The sequence below is a fragment of the Tupaia chinensis genome, unplaced genomic scaffold (assembly GCF_000334495.1).
Source record: "Tupaia chinensis unplaced genomic scaffold, TupChi_1.0 Scaffold138988_1, whole genome shotgun sequence".
NCBI lineage: Eukaryota > Metazoa > Chordata > Mammalia > Scandentia > Tupaiidae > Tupaia > Tupaia belangeri.
In genome coordinates this window covers 264,923-286,604 of record NW_006198878.1, presented here as the reverse complement: position 1 = coordinate 286,604, position 21,682 = coordinate 264,923, and the positions used below count along the sequence as shown (strand labels likewise).

General features: G+C 40.4%; 1 protein-coding gene across 1 annotated transcript in view; it reads right to left on the bottom strand.

Moving 5' to 3' along the window:
* SLC9A7 (solute carrier family 9 member A7) overlaps window positions 1–21,682 on the bottom strand; it is a gene marked incomplete at its 5' end in the record, with an annotated part of 119,007 nt that overhangs the window by 62,435 nt on the left and 34,890 nt on the right. Inside the window, 7 exon segments of the mRNA XM_027765626.1 lie at window positions 2,028–2,181; window positions 5,435–5,546; window positions 8,066–8,179; window positions 8,271–8,359; window positions 11,514–11,619; window positions 14,846–14,987; window positions 15,293–15,398. Coding sequence (XP_027621427.1) covers window positions 2,028–2,181; window positions 5,435–5,546; window positions 8,066–8,179; window positions 8,271–8,359; window positions 11,514–11,619; window positions 14,846–14,987; window positions 15,293–15,398 — 823 coding nt within the window.

Genomic DNA, 21,682 nt, shown 5'->3' with positions numbered 1-21,682 from the left:
GAATGTTGAAGTGGGGAGATTAATGTCTCTGTACTGACTGACATGCATGGCATTCCCTTTTGAAAAAACAATGTAATACACTGTAAAGTTATATGTAATCCAATGTAATATAAAGAAGATTATGATGATGATAATAAAAGAAATAAAATAAAATAAAATAAAATAAAATGCTAAAAATAAATAGTCCTTTGATACAGAAACCCTTTTTACAGGTAGTATAGCACAATGGTTAAGAGTATGGACTTGAGGCTAGCTCTGTAGCGTAGCAGTTAAGCACAGTGCATCAGGAGCTGGATCCCACGTGGCTGGCTACAATTCAAATCCTGAACCTGGCAGCCTGAAAAATATGCTAGGCACATGTGTATGCATGCTCCAAATCCTGACACAATGGAGAAATGGATGAGACAGGATTGTGGCCTGACCATGCCCTGTTGCAAGGTACTCTCTCTCTCTTTTCCTTACCGTCTCTCCCTGGTGAATACTTGTGTCCTCTGGAAATTAAAAACAAAAGAGAAGACTCTGTGATAAGACTGTCTAATTTCAACTCCTAGCTCACTCACTTAAAGCTCTGTGACTGTGGGCCAATTATTGCTCTGTGCCTCAGTTTTCCTAGTTGTAAAATGGAAATAATATTGGGTTTTCAGAAAAATCATGATGCATATTTGCATAGAAAAGCATAGAAAAAATACATCATGACTTTTCTGACAACTGAACAGTATCATCTCCTTTATAGGAATATTAATGAGAATTATCTTAATATGAGCATGGCATCTCAGATAACACCTGCAACACAAGGGTAAGTTATGGCTGTCACTGACCAGCCCCACAAAAATTTTGCAGACCCACTTAGTTTCAGGCTAAGATACAATAACCCAGAAATGGTGCAGCTAGCAATGGTCAAGCCTGGGAATCCCTGCCTGCTATCAATACAAAAGCCCCAGACGGAGGGAACTATTCTCTCAAATTCTAGTCTTCTCCCCAACTCCAAGGATGACTGGATTTCTTTGTTCATGTTCTCTCCTCCAAGCTCTGTCAGCTCTGCAGCTGTCCTGTGTATTCTACTCTACATTCAAGTGAAGGGAATACAAACTAAAAGTCTGCAGAAAGAAAAAACGCTGCCACCTTGTGGCTGTGCAGAGAATTGTTCTTAGCATCTTTCACCACCCAAGTGTTTTTGTCTTCGGATCACTATCATCCTCTGCAGACTGGAAACTGCTATAGCTGACCAGATACCAGCACAAGACATAGGGATGAAGAGCTCTTGGGATAATCTGGCAGAGTGTCTTCATTTAATGCTAAGGACAACTGAGCTCTAAAGATAGGAGGGACCTGTCTTAAATCGCAGCCAGTTAGGCTTGTGGATCTCTTGACCCTGAACCAATGTCTTCTTTACCTTCAAGGGATGGAGTTTGCAAACACAGCTTGGAATTCAAATGCTCTTCAAAAAATCAAACTCAAGTCAGTGGTTCTCTGTACTGACACAACTGCAAAACCACAGGCAGGGGACATCTATGAGGTTGCAACTGCTGAGGGTAACACAGGAAATGTCACCTCTTTTGTGCACTCAAGCAAGAAGAGACAAAGCATACAGTTTCATGCTAAAACAAAACTCCAATTACTTCTTTTTATTTCTAGTTGATGAGCTTATTCTTTGAGCCCTAGGTTTCATTTCAAAAGAACAAGAAATATATAGGACACTGCCAAGGTTCTATGCAACTTTCAGAATTTCTGAATTCTTGCCCTAATGCCACTGCTTTAGCAAGATCCAGGCATCTAATTCCTTGTGTGTTTGTACTGACAAAAATTTTAATGGCAACATTTTCCCCCCCAGAAAATCTAGTATTTCAAGCTTTTATTTATTGTTTATTTATTTATTTTTAATTTTTACCTCCCTTGGGAAAAAAAGACTATAAAAACCTTTCACAAACTAAGCTGTAGCACACTCTGCCTAGATATTTTAAACGTTCTCAAGAACAGCAACAATTGACATAGTTAAGACACAAAACTGGCCTTGTTCCCAAACTGACCTTATATTAAGCCAAGACAACATGGGCGTCGTGCCTCCACCAATGATCCAGACAGTGAAGAAGACGATGAGGAGGGTGGTTGTGAACATCATCTGGCGAGCATAGGATGCTGTGTCACGGATGGCCAATGCGAATGCCATTGCTCCCCTAAGGCCTATAGGGACCAAAGAGGAAGATCTGGTTATAAGGAGAAATGGCAATGTTCCTTCAAAATCTACTGCTGCCACTTGGGAGCAATAAACTCTATCCATTCATGCTTCAGAACAAAGTTGTTTTAATCAGAAAGAAGAATCTTAGAAGTGTATGATTTTCTATTTAAAGATGTCTTTTGCAAAACCCCCAAATACAATGAGAAAAAAAATCATACTAACTTATGCAGTACATTTTAGAATAATACTCTTGAGCCACCCTTGTAGGGCAGTTGTTCAGTGCTATGAATTGTGAACTGGATCCCACACTGGTAAACACAGTTCAAATCCTGGCCCTGGAGCTTTAAAAAACATACCAGGAGAGTATGTGTACCCAAATTTCTGATGGGAAGGAAGAATGAAGAAAAAGGGATTATGATGTGACCACACCCATTTGGGAAATGATTTCTCTCTCTCTCTCTCTGGCAAGCATATGCCCTGTAGCAAAATTGAAAAACATGATGTAGTTTTCCATAAAAAATCCATCATGACTTTTCCAATGACCTAATAAATTACCCTAGAGTCAGCTATGTCATCAGTCAATAATTAAGCTCTGAACGGATGCTGTCTCTGTTAAGAAAAGAAAATTTGAGGGTCAGAGAGAGGTAATGTATATGATTGTGTGATGCACATTGTTCTTCAATTTATTAGGTAAACACTGTAAGCAATATGAAAGTGAAACTCCTCATATTTCATAGCCTTAAAGAATGAGTTCCATTCAACAGCTAGTTTTCTCCCAGCATAGAATAAGTTGAGATATCTTTACACAGCATATATACTTCTCAGTATTTTAGTACAGAAAGGACAAGCAGAATATAGGAGGGGTCTTCAGAAAGGTCATAGAAATGCACATTATGGAAAAAAAACTATGCATGATTTTCAAATTTTTGCACCAAAATAAATTCATATATTAATTCCATGTTCCATAAACTTTTTGAAGCCCCAGTGTATTTTCAGCTTCCCTGGATGATTGAACTATCTGCAATCATCTTTCTCTTGTCCACTGGCATTTTCATAATGTGTAAGTAGGAGTTTGTCACCACCCTGCTCAAGCTCTAAATGTTTCCCTGCTGCTCTTGAGTAAAGCCCAGCATCTTAAGTTATAAATGTTTCCCTGCTGCTCTTCAGTAAAGCATCTTTAGCACATCTCTGAAGGGTCTGTGGTCAGCACTGCAGAACACCATTTCTCAGAGTGTGGTTCTCAAAGCAGCAGCAGCAGCAGCAGCAGCAGCTAATGTATTAAAAATGCAAATCCTCAGGACCCACCCCAAACCCCAGAATCAGATACTCTGGGAGTGGTGCCAGTAATCTGCACTTTAAAAGCCCAACAGGTAATTTTGATGCAGGCTAAAGGTTGAAAACCACTAGTTTGGATGCAATTTCCTTTCCATCTACATGTACTGCATGTACCCTCCACCCCTCCTTTTTTTTTTAGTTTTGATATAGGGCATGTCCACTCACCAGAGAGAGAAAGAGAGACAGAGAGAAATCACTGCCCAGGAGGGATGGCCACTCTGCAATTCCTTCTCCATTCTCCTCTTGGGATTTGGGGCATGCACATACACATGCCTGGTGGCCTGCAGCCTCTCGCAAAATATCACTCTGCTGTCTGACATTTTGGCCAGACTGCTCCCCTTCCCTGAAAAAGCTAAGCCTGGAAAAGCCTGTCAGCCTTACCAACTTGCTTCCTCCTGAACCTGTTTCTTTCAAGCCTGGTTGGAAGGCTGCCCCCTTTCTGAAGATGGTCCTGAAACCTCCTCTTCTGGGCCATATATTTTTCACACCTCTTTCGTGAAATGTGCCATCCTCTCTTGGGAGAAAATTAGCTCTTTGGGCCTCTGCCTTCCCACAGGGGACTTAGCTTCTCAAAGAAGGCCGGTCTTTGTGTACTCCAAAACCTAGAGGTTGTGGAGGCTTATGCAGAGGTTTCTCAGTGCATGTTTGTCGGAGTGAAAGCAGATCACTTTGGCAGACTGCATATCTAAGTGCAAATGCAAGTTCTAAGAGCAGAGGGGTGCTTTCAGTATGACTATGTGAGAGCCCCAGGAACTACTACTGTGTGGTAGTAAAGGCAGTCGCTATTTGCTCTGCCTTCTTGCATGGCTCTCTCCCTCCCCCACACAGGGCAGATGTACCTTCTGAGGTCATGGTGGCTTTTTGTGTCTGGTTTATGTAAAGGCTGGTGCTTCCTACCCTCACTGTATCAGCTGCTCCAGCCAATTGCTCCCACTTTTCTTTCTTTATAGTGCTCTCTCCACATCTTTCTTTCTCGTCTTTTGTCCCTTCAATGGCTCCTCCAGACTTCTCATCTTTACAGTACAAAGGGGGGCATGTGGGAAATTGTAAATCAAGCAGAACTGTCACAGCTGGGTTTATCTTGCTTATGTGAGTGTATTTGGTTTCTCTTGCTCCACAGGATGAGTTAGGAGAGATCTCAACTAATTTGTTCAACTTCATTATTTTATAAGAGAGGAGTCTGCAGCTGGGAAATGTTGAGTGACTTGGTCCATGTTCTTTCTTGTCAAGAGTTATTTTCCTTTTTATTTTAGGTCTAGAGCCCTTCTGGAACTTTAAGAGTTATGAACATCTATCAGAAAACAATCAAACACTTGAAATACTTATGAGAAGGTCTTCAAATATTCATTGAAAATGTGTAATATAAAGAAACTAGGGACCAGCAGTTAGCATAATGGCTATGTTGCTGGATTCCCATGTAGTCAAGTGCAGTTTGAGTCCCAGACCCAGTGGTTTAAACTTACGCCAGGCACGGGTGCGCATGTGCCCAAGATCCTGAGAGGAGAACGGAGGAGAAGGGATTGCGGCGTGGCCATCCCCCTGGGGGGTGATTTCTTGCTTTCTGTCTCTCTGTCTTATGCATGGATTTCAATTTTTTTGTATCACAATAAAGTTGAACTTAAATTCCATTTCCCTCAAACTTTTCGAAGTCCCCTTGAATATATCTCCAGATCCACTGGGTGGTAGGGATAAAACAAGGATGCAAATATTTTAGGAAGGAATATTCATATTTGATAAGATGGTTTGTTTGCAAAATCAGTACTAACTCTGTTGAATAGGCACATCTGTCTCTCCAGCATTGCTGGTGATACTAAAGGGTCAGAAATTTGAATGTCTGTTTTCTTATTAACCATATCAATTATATTTTAACCACACTATCACTGCTAGCTGAATAAAACTCATGTTATTTTTCTCTATTTTTACCTGAGAACATCATCATGTGTTGAAAATTCCAGCCAATTTTATGCCTTCTGCCCAAGTTGAGGAAGAAGGAGAGTGGGTAGATATGTGCAGCTCTGCCCAAGAAGATGGCAACCTGACCAGCAGGTGGAGGTTAAGGGCCCAACAGGTTTCCAGACTTTCCAGCATTTTTCTAACATTTAAGTAGGAGTTTGTCATCAACTTGGTCATCAAGCTCTTCCTGCTGCTCTTTAGTAAAGCCTGGTCCTTCCACATCACTTCTGGTTGAGCAGAAAATTTTAGGAATAGCGTGTGTGTGATGGCTTCATTAGGCTCCAGAGCCCGAACCCAGTCTGTCTGTTTTTTCTCTAAAGTCTCTAAGCAATAAAGTAGGAATCATTTGGCCAACTTTTTCTACCTCCTGGTTCATAGAGTTAATTTCTAACCTGGTAAACACCCTATTATAACTTCTTGATTTAATTTAATTAATACTGACCAATCTGCTCATATATTTAAAAATGAGTACAAAAACAGGCTAGCTAAAGTACCATGGCAGGAGTGGGGAGTTGAGAGCAAATAGTATGTTTGGTTCTACTAAAAGAAAAGCTAGAAGAAAAAAATTATTAACCCTAGGGTCAAACTATGAAGACAAAGTTTGCTGGGTAAGTGCATGCAAGCTTCACTTGCAAGTAAACATCAGGGACTCTAATGACCAGGAGGAGCCTGCAGATATGAGGTGGGAAAACAAAGTATTGAGGAATCTCCAGAAAGTCCATGAAGAATGTGTACTATGAAAAAAACTCTGCATAGATTTAAAATATTTTTGCACTAAAATAAACTTGTACTTTAATTCTATTTCTCTGCAAACTTTTTGAACTCCCCTTATATTCAAAAAAGTATGAGACATTCAGATCATTCACACGAATCAAGCAGGGGATATCTGACTACCCACATAACTAAGATTCTTTTGGACATGTAAGAAATGGAAAAGGAAGAGAATGGAAAAGGAACTCTGCTATGGAAACCAAAAAAGAATTCAGGGAAACTGGTCATCCATCACCCGCCGGGTTTAAAGCAGTGTCGAGCAGAGAGAGTTGCACACCCTCCTGGTCCGGAGAGGAAGCTGGGGGCACAGGGAGCTTCCGTTTGGGCAAAGCCCCAGCTGCGGGAGTTGCAGCTGTTTCAGACAGAAGCCAGGCTGCAATTATAATATCTTCTTCCTCCTCCAGGGGAAAGCAGTGACTTTTCTTCTGTTTTCCTTTCTTTTTGTTTTGTTTCTAACAGAAGGAAACAGGTAGTGCTGATAAAGCACAAGTCATCCCAGAAGCAAAGCAAAAGTCTGCTTCAGTGGTAATCAGCAGCATTTAGGATTTACAGAGAAGCCAGCTCATCCTTTGACAGGCCCTTTTCTATACACAAGGGCTGTGCTTGCTCTCTCTCTCTCTCAGGATGTCATGCTGGGAATACAAATCAAAACAACACATAAGGTCTTTCAGAGTGAACCATTAAAACACAGATCCTGCAGATTTTAGCAATTAGGGTGGTGAGTGTGTAAATCCAAGAAATAAGTCCCCAGTCTGAGCATATGGCACTTATTAGGAGGACTCCAGCACTGCACGAGCAGCTCGATGAGTGTCTGTCATTCCTACACAATAAATGAAAAGCCCAAAAGAGAAAAAACATGCCTTTTTTCCAGCATGCTGAGACCTAAGGATACCCAGGAGGCCTCATTAAATGAAACTGAACATCCAGCGACAGGGGATTTCTGCTCAGTATCTTGAAAACAAGCCCCAGAAAAGTTCACTTTAATGAAAAGAGGGCATGTGAGCAAAACCCTCTGCTGCTGATCCACTGCCAAGCATTCACAACCCTCCTCACTTGAGGAAAGCCAACCCCAGAATTGTGTCTGTCTTCCAAAAACTGCATTTACAATGGAACTCAATCAAGGAACCAAGTGTTTTTCCATTTTATCTTTGTTTCTTCTCTTTTTTCTTTCCGCTGTAATCTGTAGCAGCAGGAAAGCTTGAATGAAACATTGGCACTTCCTGCAGACACCCCTGCATGGTGTGTGGACAGGATGCCCACACAAGATGAGTGTTTGAGAGCAAGGAGGACAGGAGGACCTTTGGACCATCCACATCAGGGAACCTCCTGGGTTGGAATTCATGTGGCAATGAAATATCAAAAGCAATTCTGGTGACTGACCTTGTTGCTGATTTTTAGATTTACCAAAAAAGGCATTTCACAAAACAAATTACCATCTGCCAAGCACCAGATTAATAGGAAGGTCATCTTGCACAGAAGATGCCAAAATGATGATCTTAGGATAAATGCCAATCCTTTAACTTAAATACATTTAGTTTTATGAAACATCACTTAAATCTTATTTTTCTCATCGTAAAACACCATGAACTAGACAAGTCACCCCCCAAAAAAAACCCAAATAATAACAGCAATTATTATTACAGCTATTATTATTCCATTTTTATAGAAATAATAATAATTATCATTATTATATTCAGTTGTCAGGAAATGACACATTTTTTTGCACAGAAAACCATAGAACAATATGTCACGACTTTTCCAACAATCTAATAGCTCCCCCGGAAATGGTGTCCTATCCATGTAGAAAATGGTGGAACAAGAAAAGGATACAAAAGCGCCAATAATGAAAATGGGGCTGAAAACATGCTTCTGGAAGGTAAAGAGCGCCAGGCCCATGTAGGAGAAGATGAAGTTCTCTGCCAGGAAGTGTAACACCTCAAAAAGCTGCATATAGAAGGAAAAGGCAGCTGTTAAACCTGCAGTTAACCCTTCTTCACATTAAAGGCAACTCACAAATAGAACAACGCTCTCTCACCTGCTTGGTTCGACTTCTTGATTCCACTGACAGATTGTTGTAGGTGTAATGAGCTTGTGTGATGCCACAGAAAAGGACAGCTACAACACCTGCCAAGAGATGAAAACAAAAACAAAACAAAACGAAAAATCAATGGGAAAAAGGGCAGAAAAAAAAAACCCAAAAAACAAAAACTCCTGCTGGTACAAAAATATAAGGTAGGCAAACCTAGTACATTCAGCTTCGTGAAATTTTTTCATCTTCTTTCTATTTTCTTTTAAGTTTTTGCTATAGTGTACATGCACTTGCCAGAGAGAGAGAGAGATCAAGAGAGCAAGAGTGAGAAATCACCCTCTGAGGAGATGGCTACACCACAATCACTTCTCCTCAAGTCTCTTCTCGGGATCCTGGGCATGCATGCACACATGCCCACCATGATTCTCAAGCCACCACGTCCAGGACTTGAACTGTGAAGCTGGCCATTTGGGATCAAGTGCCTTAACCTCCGCACCACCTGCTGGCCCCCAATTTCTTTTTAACAACAGGATATTGCTGTGTCACAATCCTCCTGCCTTATGGCTGGGATTATAAGGGCACATAACCAGCCCTTAAGTTAGATCAGGATTTGAACCCAGGCCTCCCATGTGGTTCTAGCCTACAGAGTGCAGCATCTTAGCAGAGCATGCCACAACAGTTGGGACTTCCTGACATTTTTCTTTTTTTGTTTTGCCAGAGGTCACATGTGCTCACTAGAGAAAGACAAAGAGACAGAGAGTGAGGGAGAAGGAATAAGAGAAAGCACCCCCGAATGGGGCATAGTTATGCTACAATCCCTTCTCCTCTCTAGCTGGCCACATAGGATCCAGATCCCTTAACAACTAGGCCATGGGGCTGGCCTTTTTCCTGAATATTTCTGAAAGTTTCCTGTTACTGAAAGATCCCCCTGTGCCTAACTACTTACAACAAGCTTTCTTTCTCCCAACACTATCTTCCAAGTCAAGTATCCCAACATTCTCCCTTGCTCCAGTTTGGAGGGCATTATCACCCCTCCTTTAGACACCTACTGAACTTATCCTCTGCCATTGGCATATAGCATTCATCACCCCAAAGAGCCTATGAGGGCCCATCATACACTTGTGTCACACTCTCTGTTTTTAGAATGAATGCATTTAATTTAAAACCAATGCTTTATATTTTTGCAGAGTCTGGAGCTTCTGACAAGTTATATCAAGAGTACTAGTCCATTTATTCAAGCCCTGATGATCTGGATTTTTGGTGGACAGTAACCATTTTGTTGTACAAGACATTCCATTTAACTGGGACTCTGTCTATATATTTACAGATACTTGTCAAATTTTAAGGAAGTGGGGAATTTGGTAACATTGCATATAAAGATATGTTGCACTTTTGAAAAGATAGTTTTGGGATCAGCAGATGGCATGGCTGTTAAGATGCTGGATCCCACATGGTTGACTTCGCAGTTCAAGTCCTGGACCTGGTAGCTTAAAAAACACCCTAGTCTGGGATCAGCAGTTAGTGTAATGGCTATGTCACTGGACTCCCATGTAGTCAACCGCGGTTCAAGTCCCAGACCCGGTGGCTTAAAACTCACGCCAGGTGCATGTGCGTGAGTGCCCAAGTTCCCAAGAGGAGAATGGAGGAGAAAGGATTGCAGCGTGGTCATCCCCCCTCGGAGGTGATTTCTCGCTTTCTGTCTCTCTGTCTCTCTGGAAAGCGCACATTCAGATCCCAAGTGTTCACTGAAAAAAAAAAAAAAAAAAAAAAACAAAACACCCTAGGCATGTGTGCATGTGCGCCCAAAATCCCTAGAAGAAAAGACAGAAGGGATTGTGGCAAGGCCATCTTCCGGCATGATTTCTCACTTTCCCCCTCTCTCTGTGTCTCTCTGGTGAATGCATACACCCTTTGGCAAAAACAGAACAAAACAAAAAAAGATAGTTTTGAAAAGATGATAAAGTACCTCTTAACTACCCAGATCATGTACAGTACTTGTACTTCAGTTTTATCATGGGCAAAAAAAGTGATTTTTTTTTTAAATGAGAGAATATAAGGAACTAAAACCACATAATTAACTAAACTGATATTACTATGTACCTGGCACCCTAAAAATATGGTATTGAAAAACAGTGATTGGGAACCAGCAGTTGGCGAAATGGCTATGTCGCTGGATTCCCACATAGTCGACTGCGGTTCGCGTCCCAGACCTGGCGGCTTAAAACTCATGCCGGGCGAGTGTGCATGCATGCCCAAGATCCCGAGAGGAGAGTGGAGGAGAAGGGATTGTGGTGTGACCATCCCCCCTGGGGGGTGATTTCTCGCTTTCTGTCTCTCTGTCTCTTTCTGTCTGTCTGGCGAGTGCACACGCCCTATAGCGAAAACCTCTCCAAAAAACAAAACAAAACAAACAAAAAAAAAACCCACAGTGATTAAATAACCCAGAGACAAAACAACAAAAAGTTATATTCCCACTCATCTGAGTGGATACAAAATTACTTTTGAAAGGGCACATATTTTGCTTGTTGTTACCATTTGTAAAATAACATAGCAATCGAAGGGGGATGTAAATAAGATTTGAATATATTTATAATCTTCGCTGTTAAACATGTACTTCCATGAGTACTCAAACTAGACCTGAGTTTGGAATAATAAACTTTATCTTCTGAAAATAAAAGGGGACTTCAAGAAAATTTATGGAAAAATGGAATTCAAGTGCAAGTTTAAGGTCAGATCATAGCACACTGGTAAAACACAACTCTGCAAGGTTGACCCATATGGAAACGTTCCAGATTCATAACCAGAGAACTCCTTGAGTACACAGGGCACATGAGTGCCCATGATTTGGTACTGGCTGAGGCTGAGGGTGAATCATGGTATCAAGACCTCATTGGGGGTGCCTCTCTTTCTTACTCATGGAAGAAAGAAATAAACTTTTAAAAATTAAACAAAACAATAAATGTAAAATTTTATTTTGGTGCAAAATCAATTTGGAATCCAGGCATAATTTTTTCATAATGTGCATTTTCCAGGAACTTTTGGAAAGCCCCAGACCTTGTATGTAGTTTCTGGAAACAAATAAATTTGTTAAAACAGCATTTAAGCTTTGCCCACCCATCTTCGAAATGGACACTCCTTGAGCAATCAAATCAGTGAAGATGTTATCTGTCTAAGCATTTTCCCCTCCCTTCAAGGTTCTATAGCTCTCATAATAAGGGCAACAGTAGTCCACAAGCAAAAAGAACTCACCTGTAAATCCACAGGCTTCTGCCAGTAGAAATGTGCTCCAGGACATGAGGAAGAAGAGCGCTGTCTCCAGCAGGGGGAAGCAGTGCAGCTTGGTAAACTTGGTCACGTGGGCACCATGTCAAGGATTGCTTTCCCAGGCCCAGGAATTAGGCAGCAAGAACCATACTGTTAGTCTGGGACCCCTCCCAGAAGGTGAGCTTTTCCTGGAGCCCTAAATCTGCTGCATATTTACTTACTTATTTATTTTTAATTGCCATTTCTGACCAATGCAGGCATTTTACATCTTTTAAGGTATGGGTTTTTTGTTTTTGTTTGTTTATTTGTTTGTTTGTTTTTTAAAGCACATATACAGTGTGCAATAATCAAATCAAGGGCAGAAGCATATCCAACATCCCTAACATTCAACTTCACACTATGTTATGCACACCCAAAGTTATCTTACTATATTTTTGGAAGTATATGTTACTTTGTCACCAACATTCATTACTGGACCATGGTACACAATTCCAAAACCTATTCTGCCTGTTTATATGCACTGTTGTATCCTTTAACCAGTTTCTCTCCACTGACCCATATCCTCCCATCTAGCATCTAATATATACCATTACTTTGCTTCTAATCTATTAAGTACTTTAGCTTAAAGTAATAAGTGATCAAGTTTTCCAATAGAATAGAGCTGGGGGGTTGGGTAGAATAAGGACAGATGATGGGATGATTAAAAAAAGTTCTGGCCTTAGATAGTGGGAGTGGTTAAATATCATCATGAACATACTCGATGCCCCTGAATTGTACACTTAAAAATGGTGAAATGGAATTTTTTTTTTATATGAGAGGGCTTCAGAAAGATTGTAGAGGGTCAGCCATTAGCATGGTGGTTAATGTGGCTGGATTCCACATGGCTGACTGTGAAGTTCAAGTCTTGAACTCAGTAGCAAGGCACATTTGCATCCATGCCCAAAACGGAGAATGGAGGAGAAGGGATTACATGTGGCCATCGCCCCACCCCCAGGAGGAGACTTGCTTTCTCACTTTTCCCCTCTCTGTCTTTCTGGTAAGCATGTATGTGTTCCCTATAGCAAATTTTAAAAAAAGTTTGTGGGAAAAATGGAATTAAAGTATGAGTTTATTGAAGTGCAAAAAAAATTTGAAATCCATGCATAGTTCTTTTATAATAAACATTCATCAGGATTTTTTCTGAAGCCATCCCATATACATAGTTACAATGATTTTTTAAAAATTAGCCTATCAAAAATATTGACTTATATACGTTAAGTGAGTGCCTTGTATAGTACATAAATTATATCTCAATAAGGTCATTTTTAAAAATTCAGCTTTTGCAAGAAACTGTCAACCAGTTTTCTGTGCTCCTTATATAGTCCACATATTACAGTGGTGGCCTCAGGTATGACTGGTAGGTTAGCTCTGGCAGGGCTGAGAGTGCCTCAGGCAGGCCTAGAAAGACAGGCCCCCAAAGATCCTGAAGTCTGTGGGCCACTAAGGCCTGAGTCCACAGTAGGTGCTAATGAAAGCATGGGAAAGAAAGGGAAGGAAAAGAAAAGAGGAAAAAGGAAAAAAAGGAGAAAAAGGGAGGAAATAAAGAAAGAAAGGGAGGAAGAGAAGGAGGGAATGACAGAGAGGGAAGAAGGGAGGAAGGGAAGGAGACAGCTCTCAGCACAGCTACCAGGTGTTGGTATCACCTTTGGGGCCAGAGGTCCCCTTCCTACTACTGCAATTAGATACAGGGCCAGAATAAAACCATCTCATGAGTAATTTCACTGAGCTATTTAAGTCCTTTTGACACAAGATGGCCTCTGTGAAGAAAGCAACCTAAGTCTACACTGTCCACACAGTTGCTGTGATCCACATGTGGTTACTGAACACTTAAAAGGTGACTACTCCAAATTGAGATGTGCTATGAGAGAAAAGCGTGTAATATGTTTCAAAGACTTAGCACACAAACCGAATACATAAAATCTCACTAATAATTTTTTTTTGGAGAGGTTTTCGCTATAGGGCCCGTGCACTCGCCAGACAGAGAGAGACATAGAGACAGAAAGCGAGAAATCACCCCCCAGGGGGCATGGTCACGCCACAATCCCTTCTCCTCCATTCTCCTCTCAGGATCTTGGGCACGCACGCACACGCGCCTGGCGTGAGTTTTTAAGCCACCGGGTCCGGGACGCAAATCGCGGTCGACTACATGGGAGTCCAGCGACATAGCCATTACGCTAACTGCTGGTCCCTCACTAATAATTTTTATAAGAATTTCTGTTAGTGTTTTCTTAAAATAACATTTATTTAATTTTACTTATTATTATGATTATTTTTCAGTTTGCTATAGGGCATGTGCACTCACCAGAGAGAGAAGGAGAAAGTGAGGAAGCAAGCCACCAGGTCTGGGATTTGAACCACAGTCAGCCATGTGGGAGTCCAGCGCCTTAACGACCATGCCACCTGCTGGCCCCTGTTAGTGTTATTTTATACTGATTGCATGTTGCAGTGTTGTGGTTCACATGATATTTATATTGCCTATCAGAGAAGATATGATGGAGGACTCAGCACACCTGAGGAAGCGTTGTCCGCTCTGTTCACACTTTGCTGTTTTGATTGTTGGTTGGCTGGTTTGTCTGCTTACTTAAGATAAGCACTGTGCTGCTCTTCACTTATGACAGGCTACCGTGCCCTAGCTCCCACTGATAGTCCCAGTCAGCTATGACCACCTGAACACCATATGGCCCTGAAGAGCAGATAGTGGCAGCGATCTCAGGCTAAAGTACTTCCCAGTTGGTGGTCCGAGATTTCCAGCCTCTTTCTGGCTCCTCAGCTCTTTCCACTCCCTAAAATTAGTACTCCCCCTCCCTCGTCTCTGAGGATCCATCTCCAAGTGGTTCATAAGAAAGGGAGAAAAAAAGTAAAGGTGAGGACAGAAGAAAGTCTACAACTGAACTGCCAGACTCTTAGCTAGGGAACCAACTCTCCTGTTTCACAAAGGGACACATTTCAGGAGCTATCACACTGTAGTGGACCAATCTATTTAAGATTCTGATTGAAAGTAAGAACTGGGAACTTTCGTGTGTATATGTGGTGTTTTTGTTAGACAGGGTCTCACTGTGTCACAATGCTTCTACCTCAGCCTCCCATGTAGCTGAGACTATTAAGTACCACCATGCCCAGCTTTTAGGGTGAGTTGGGAATCAAACCTGGGCCTCCCATGGGGCCTCTGCCTGCCAAGCAGCAGCATCTATTGCCTGCCACTACAGTTGAGCCCTACGAGCTTCCTTTTTGAAAGGGTACATATCCCCAGGTTGAGGCAGAAACTATGAAAAGGATATTAGAGCAGTCACAACGCCAGTCACAGCTCCCATGGTAAAAGAACCACTAAATATACCTAGAAAAATGCCAACTGACTTGAAAAAGGCTGCAGCATCAAAAGCATGTGTGTTCAAACCCGCTGGCTGGTAGGCAACAATAGACCTGGAGTTTAGAAAGAAGAGATAGTTTAAAAAGACTGTACTGGTCTTACAGCATGGTACCTGATAAGGTCAATAACCATAGGTATTTACACTCTGCCAAGCATTGCCTAGGGCAAACTTATTTAATCTTCAGCCACAATACACCAGTGTGGTCATTCTCTACTGAGTAGACAGAGCAACACAACTTTATCAACAAAGTTTACAAATCTCATCCAGAAAGATGCCCTATTCAATATTTAACACTTTTAGCCCACAGCATGCAGGAAACCAGTGTCTCCCTTCCCCTGCACAAACAGTGCTACTTACGAGGATAGGACAATGGCAACGGCATCATTCAGGACACTCTCTCCAAACAGAAGTGCATAAAGATCCACATCTGCATGCAATTCATTAAATATTGCCAGCACTGTCATTGGAAAATGGGTCAGAAGCATAGAAGTTAGTTTTTCTTTCTGATCTTATATTACTGATTACGCATTTATAGAGTCTATCTCAGCTTGGACCAGGAAATTCTGGAGACAGCAAGGGAGGGAAAATGGGAATCTTCTTAATCTGACAGAGATTTAAGATGATGCTTGAGATGTTACAAGGTGAGTGTCAGGAAGACGGAGCTGCAGAGAGACCATAGCTCACATCTTCTGGTATGCCTTTGAATTCTCAGATATGTTAACTGGTATGTGGAGTGTCCCACTCTCCCCCCTCAGACCCCCACACCATTGGAATACCCAGTTCCAGCGATAGGGTATCAGGGAGATGAAGCTGCAGAGAGATCACAGCTCACCTCTTCCTGCACGCCTTTGAACCTCAGTTAAATTCTCCACCTAAGCCCCAGGTACACCTGGTCCCAAGACTCTGGGGAGGAACCAAGCACCTCAGGCTGGCTATATACACCATTCTCTGATTGGAACATGGGGCCCACTTCAAAGAATACATCAGAGAAGTAGAGTGTATCTTTCCCCTGACATTACAGAATTAACTCCAAAAAATTAGGAACAAACATATAATCCATCAGATGACCAGAAACCAGGGCAGAGGCACAAGAAATATGAGAAACCAAGAAAATATCTTTCTATCAAAGGAAAATAACAACTCTTCATTACTCACAGACAGTAAAATAGAATTCATGGAAATGTCTGATAAACAATTCAGAATTTCCGTAATGACAAAACTAAATAAGATGCAAGGAAAAAGAGACAACGAACTCCAGGAGATTAAGAAGAAATCCTTCCATGATTTGAAAGAAGAAATAGACACCATAAAAAAGAATCAAACAGAATTATTAGAGATAAAGGTATAATATAGGAAATCTAAACCTCCCTTGAAACTATTAAAAGTGGATTAGACCATGCAGAACATCAAATCTCAGATCTAGAAGTCAAAACCTCTGACCTAGAAAATATCATCAAAAAGAATGAAAAATAACCCAAAAATGAAGATAATAGATGGGAAATACTAGATACTATTAAACACCCTAACATCTAAATAATTGGTATCCCAAAAGGAGAAGAATCTAAAAACGGCATTGATAATCTATCCCATAAAATGCTGGAAGAAAACTTTCCAAACCTAGAAAAGTATTCAAACATTCAAACCCAAGAAATACAAAGGACCTCAAATAGAATTAACCAAAGAAGATCCTCTCCAAGGCACATCATAGCCAGATTGGCAAAAATCACAAATAAACACAAGATTCTAAAAATGGCAAGAGAGAAATGTCAAGTTACTTACAAAGGTTATCCCATCAAGCTAACACTGGACCTGTCAGCAGAGACAATGCAAGCATGGAAAGATAATATGTAAAATATTAAAAGAAAAAAACAATTTCAACAAAGGTTATTATACTTGGCAAGATTATCCTGCAAATGGGAAGAAAGCATAAAAATATTTTCAGATAGGGATCAGCAGTTGGCGTAATGGCTATGTCGCTGGACTCCCATGTAGTTGACTGCAGTTCGAGTCCAGGACCAGGTGGCCTAAACTCATGTTGGGCGTGTGTGCATGTGTGCCCAAGATCTGAAGAGGAGAATGGAGGAGAAAGGACTGTGATATGGCCATTCTCCCTGGGGGGTTATTTCTTGCTTTCGTTCTCTCTGGTGAGCACACGTGCCCTAGAGCAAAAAACAAACAAACAAACAAACAAAAACCTCTCCACCAAAAAAAAAATTTTTCTCAGATAGATAAAAGCTGAATTTAACACCACCAGACCAGTTCTTTTTTTTTTGGGGGGAGTCCAGCAACATAGCCATTACGCTAACTGCTGGTCCCCACCAGACCAGCTCTTCAAGAAGTAGTGAAGGGAGAAAACCAGCAGTTAGCGTAATGGCTATGTCGCTGGACTCCCACGTAGTCGACCGCGGTTTGCGTCCCGGACCCGGTGGCTTAAAACTCATGCCGGGCGCATGTGCGTGCGTGCCCAAGATCCAGAGAGGAGAATGGAGGAGAAGGGATTGCGGCGTGACCATCCCCCCGGGGATGATTTCTCGCTTTCTGTCTCTATGTCTCTCTCTGTCTGTTTGGCGAGCGCACACACCCTATAGCGAAAAACCTCTCAAAAAAAAAAATAAGTAGTGAAGGGAGTACTATACCAAGAAAACTAAAGAGAGACAGACATAAATAACAGAACAAAAAACAACCTAGCATAATGGTAGGGACAAGTGTGTATATTTCAACAATATCATAAATCAAATGGACTTGACAGACATATAGAAGCTTCCACCCCCAAATTACAAAATATACATTTTTCTCACCTCCATGTAGAACCTTTTCAAAGACTGACCACATGATATGGCACAAAACAAGCCTTTACAGATTCAAAGACATAGAAACTATATCGAGCATCTTCTCTAATCATCATGGAATGAAACTTGATATTAATTTCAGAAAAAACCTTGAAAATACACAAACATATGGGAACAAAACAATCTACGCCTGAATGACTTCACAACTACTGAAGAACTTAAGACTGAAATAAAAAGATTCATCGGAATCAATGATAATAAGTACACAAGTTTTCCATAACCCATGATACATAGCAAAAGTAGTCATGAGAGGGAAGTTCACAGCAATTAATGCCATAAGAAAAAGATGGAAAGGCAGCAAATGGACAACATAACACCACGCCGCAGGGTGCTGGAAAAACAACAACATAATCCAAAAATAAAGCCAGGAGAAATATAATAAAGATTCAAGTACAGGGACCAGCAGTTGGCGTAATGGCTATGTCGCTGTACTCCCACATAGTTGACCACGGTTTGAATACCGGACCTGGTAGCTTAAACTCACACCGGGCATGTGTGCGTGCGTGCCCAAGATCCCAAGAGGAGAATGGAGGAGAAGGGATTGCAGCGTGGCCATCACCCCTGGGGGGTGATTTCTCACTTTCTGTCTCTCTGTCTCTGTCTTTCTAGTGAGTGCACGCACCCTATAGCAAAAACCTCTCAAAAAAAATTAGAGCACAAATAAATGAAATACAAAATAAACTACACAGATAATAAATGAAATCAAAAGCTGGTTCTTTGAAAAGATAAACAAAATGGACACACCATTAGCTAGAATAATTAAGAAGATAGAAAGGAACTAGATATTTCAAATTCACAATCAAACAGGCAATATTACAACAGACATAATAGAAAAACAAACAAGAAAACCTGAAAGAGATGGACAAATTCTTGGACACATATATTCTACCAAGATTGGATCAGGGAGACATAGAAAGTCTAAATAGACCTATAACAAGCAATGAGATTGAATCAGTAATAAACTCCCAACAAAGAAAAGCCCAGGTCTTCACGGGTTCATGTTTGAATTCTACAAAACTTTTTTTTAAAAGAACTATTTATTTATTTAATTCTGCTTGTTATTATTATTATTTTTTAATATGACCAGAGAAAGAGAGAAAGGGAAAGGAAGAAAGCAAGCTGTCAGGTCCAGGACTTGAACCATGGTCAGCCATGTGGGAATCCAGCACCTTTACCCACCACACCATGTGATGACCCCTCTAAAAAACTTTTAAAGAAGAGCTAACCCCCACTTTTTAAAAGAATTATTACTTAATTTTATTTGCTATTATTATTATTATTATTTTAATTTGACCAGACAGAGAGAGAAAGAGAAAGAGAAAGTGAGAAAAAGAGCCATCAGGTCTGGGACTCAAATGGCCATTGGCCACATGGGAGTCCAGCACCCAAACCACCAATAAGCCACCAGGTCCAGGACTCAAACCGCGTTGGGCCGTGTGGGAGTCCAACGCCCTTAAATACCACACCACCTACCAGCCCTCCTCCCCCAAATTCATTTTATGAAGCCTCCATCACCCTCATCCCTGAAACAGAAAAAGATATCACAATAAAGGGAAACTATGTACCAATAACTCTGATGAATATAGAAGCAAAATATCACAACAAAATACTAGCAAATCATTTCCAACAACATATAAAAAAGATTATACATCACAGCCAGCTAGGCTTTATTCCAGAGATGGAAGGGTGGTCCAACATATGCAAAACCATAAATGTAATACACCATATTAACAGAGAGAAAGATAAAAACCATATGATCATTTCAATTGACGTAGAAAAAGCATTTGATAAACTATAAAATCCCTTCATGATTAAGAATCTCAGTAAAATCAGCATAGAAGGAACACTTTTCAGCACAATAAAAGCCATTTATGATAAAACTCACAGTTAACATCATACTAAATGGGGAAAAGCTGAAAGCTTTTCCACTAAAAACTGGTACAAGACAATGCTGCTCACTATCTCCCCTCCTTTTCAAGATAGTGCTGGAAGTTCTAGCCACTGCAATCAGAAAAGAGAACAAAATGAAAGGCATTTAAAAAGGGAAAGAAAAGGTGAAATTACCCCGATTTGCAGATGACATGATAGTATACATAGAAGATCCAAAAGATCCATGAAAAAAATCCTGGAAGTGATAAATGAATAAAGTGACAGGACACAAAATCAACATACAAAAATCTATACCATTTCTATATATGAACATCAGGCATACTGAGGTAGAACTAAAGAAAGTAATCCCATTTACCATAACCACAAAAAATATAAGATACCTAGGAATAAATCTAACCAAAGAAATCAAAGACCTCTACAAGGAGAACTATGAAAACGTAAAAAAAGAAATTGAAAATGACACTAAAAATCCCATGTTCCTGAATTGAAAGAATTAATTTAATTAAAATGGCAATTCTACCCAAATTAATCTACATATTTAATACAATTGCAAACAAATTACCAGAGACATTTTTCACAGATGTAGAAAAGACAATCATAAAATTTGTCTGGAATCATAAAACACTCCATATTGCCATAGCAACCCTGCACAAGAGTGGAGTAGGAGGCATCTCACTGATCACAAACTATATTACAAAGCTGTGATAATTAAAACAGCATGGTATTGGCACGAAAACAGACAATGTTGAACAATGGAACAGAATAGAGACCCCAGAAATAAAAGCCCAAAGATACAGACAACTAAGTTTTGACGAAGAACATCAGTCAATACAGTAAGAAAAAGAAAACCTCTTTAGCAAATGGTACTGGAAAAACTGGGTATACCCCTGCAGAAAGATGAATCTGGACTTATATCTCTCTCCATTAACAGAAATCAACTCAAAGTAGATCAAAGATCCAAACCTAAGACCTCAAACTATAAAACTACTGGTGAAAAACACTGCAGAAACTCTAGGAGACATTGGAATAAAGCAACACTTCTTAATAAGACCCCCAAAGTACAGAAAATAATCCCAAAAATAGACAAGAGGTATTATATCATGTTAACAATTTCTGCACAGCAAAAGACATGGTAATTAGTGTGAATGACAACTCTCAGAATAGGAGACTGTTTTTGTAAACTATGCTTCAAATAAGGGACTAATAACCAAAATATACAGGGAACTCAAGCAGCTTACCTCAAAAAGAAAAATGAGAAACCCAATTAAAAGATAGGAAAATGTGCTGAATAAACACTCTCTAAGGAAGATATATGAACAGACAAAAAACATATTAAAAAATTCTCAACATCCCTCATCATAAGGGAGATGCAGATCAAAACCACAATGAGATGTCACCTAACTCCAGTCAGAATGGCTAAGATAAAAAAAAAAATGATGAGTGCTGGCAAAGCTGTGGTGAAAAGGGAACTATTCCTACACTGTTGATAGGAATGTAAATTAGTATGGCCACTGTGAATAACAATATGAAGGTTCCTCAAAGGCCTACAAATAGAACTACCAGCAATTCCACTCCTGGGTATCTACCCAAAGGATAGGAAAAAACTAAGTTGGAAAAGTATTTGCTCATCTATGTTTATTGTGGCATTATTGTCAATCGCTAAGACATGGAACCAACACAAATGACCAGGAACAGATAAATGGACTGAAAAAGTGTGGCACATATACACTATGGAATACTATTCAGCCATAATAAAGAACAAGAAGACCCTGGAATTTGATAGAAAGTGGTCAGATATGGAAGATTTACTGCTGGGTGAAGCAAGGCAGGCAATGAAAGTCAGACATTGCATGTCTTGACTTAATATATACTGACTGTCCACACTGTATGGCATAAACTGAAAGAATAGAGGATACAGAAGCATGGAAAATGGTTACAGATACTGGAGACAGTGTTGGAAGAGGGTAAGAGATGGGGGAGAGTGAGAGGAAAGGAATCAAGTAGAAAA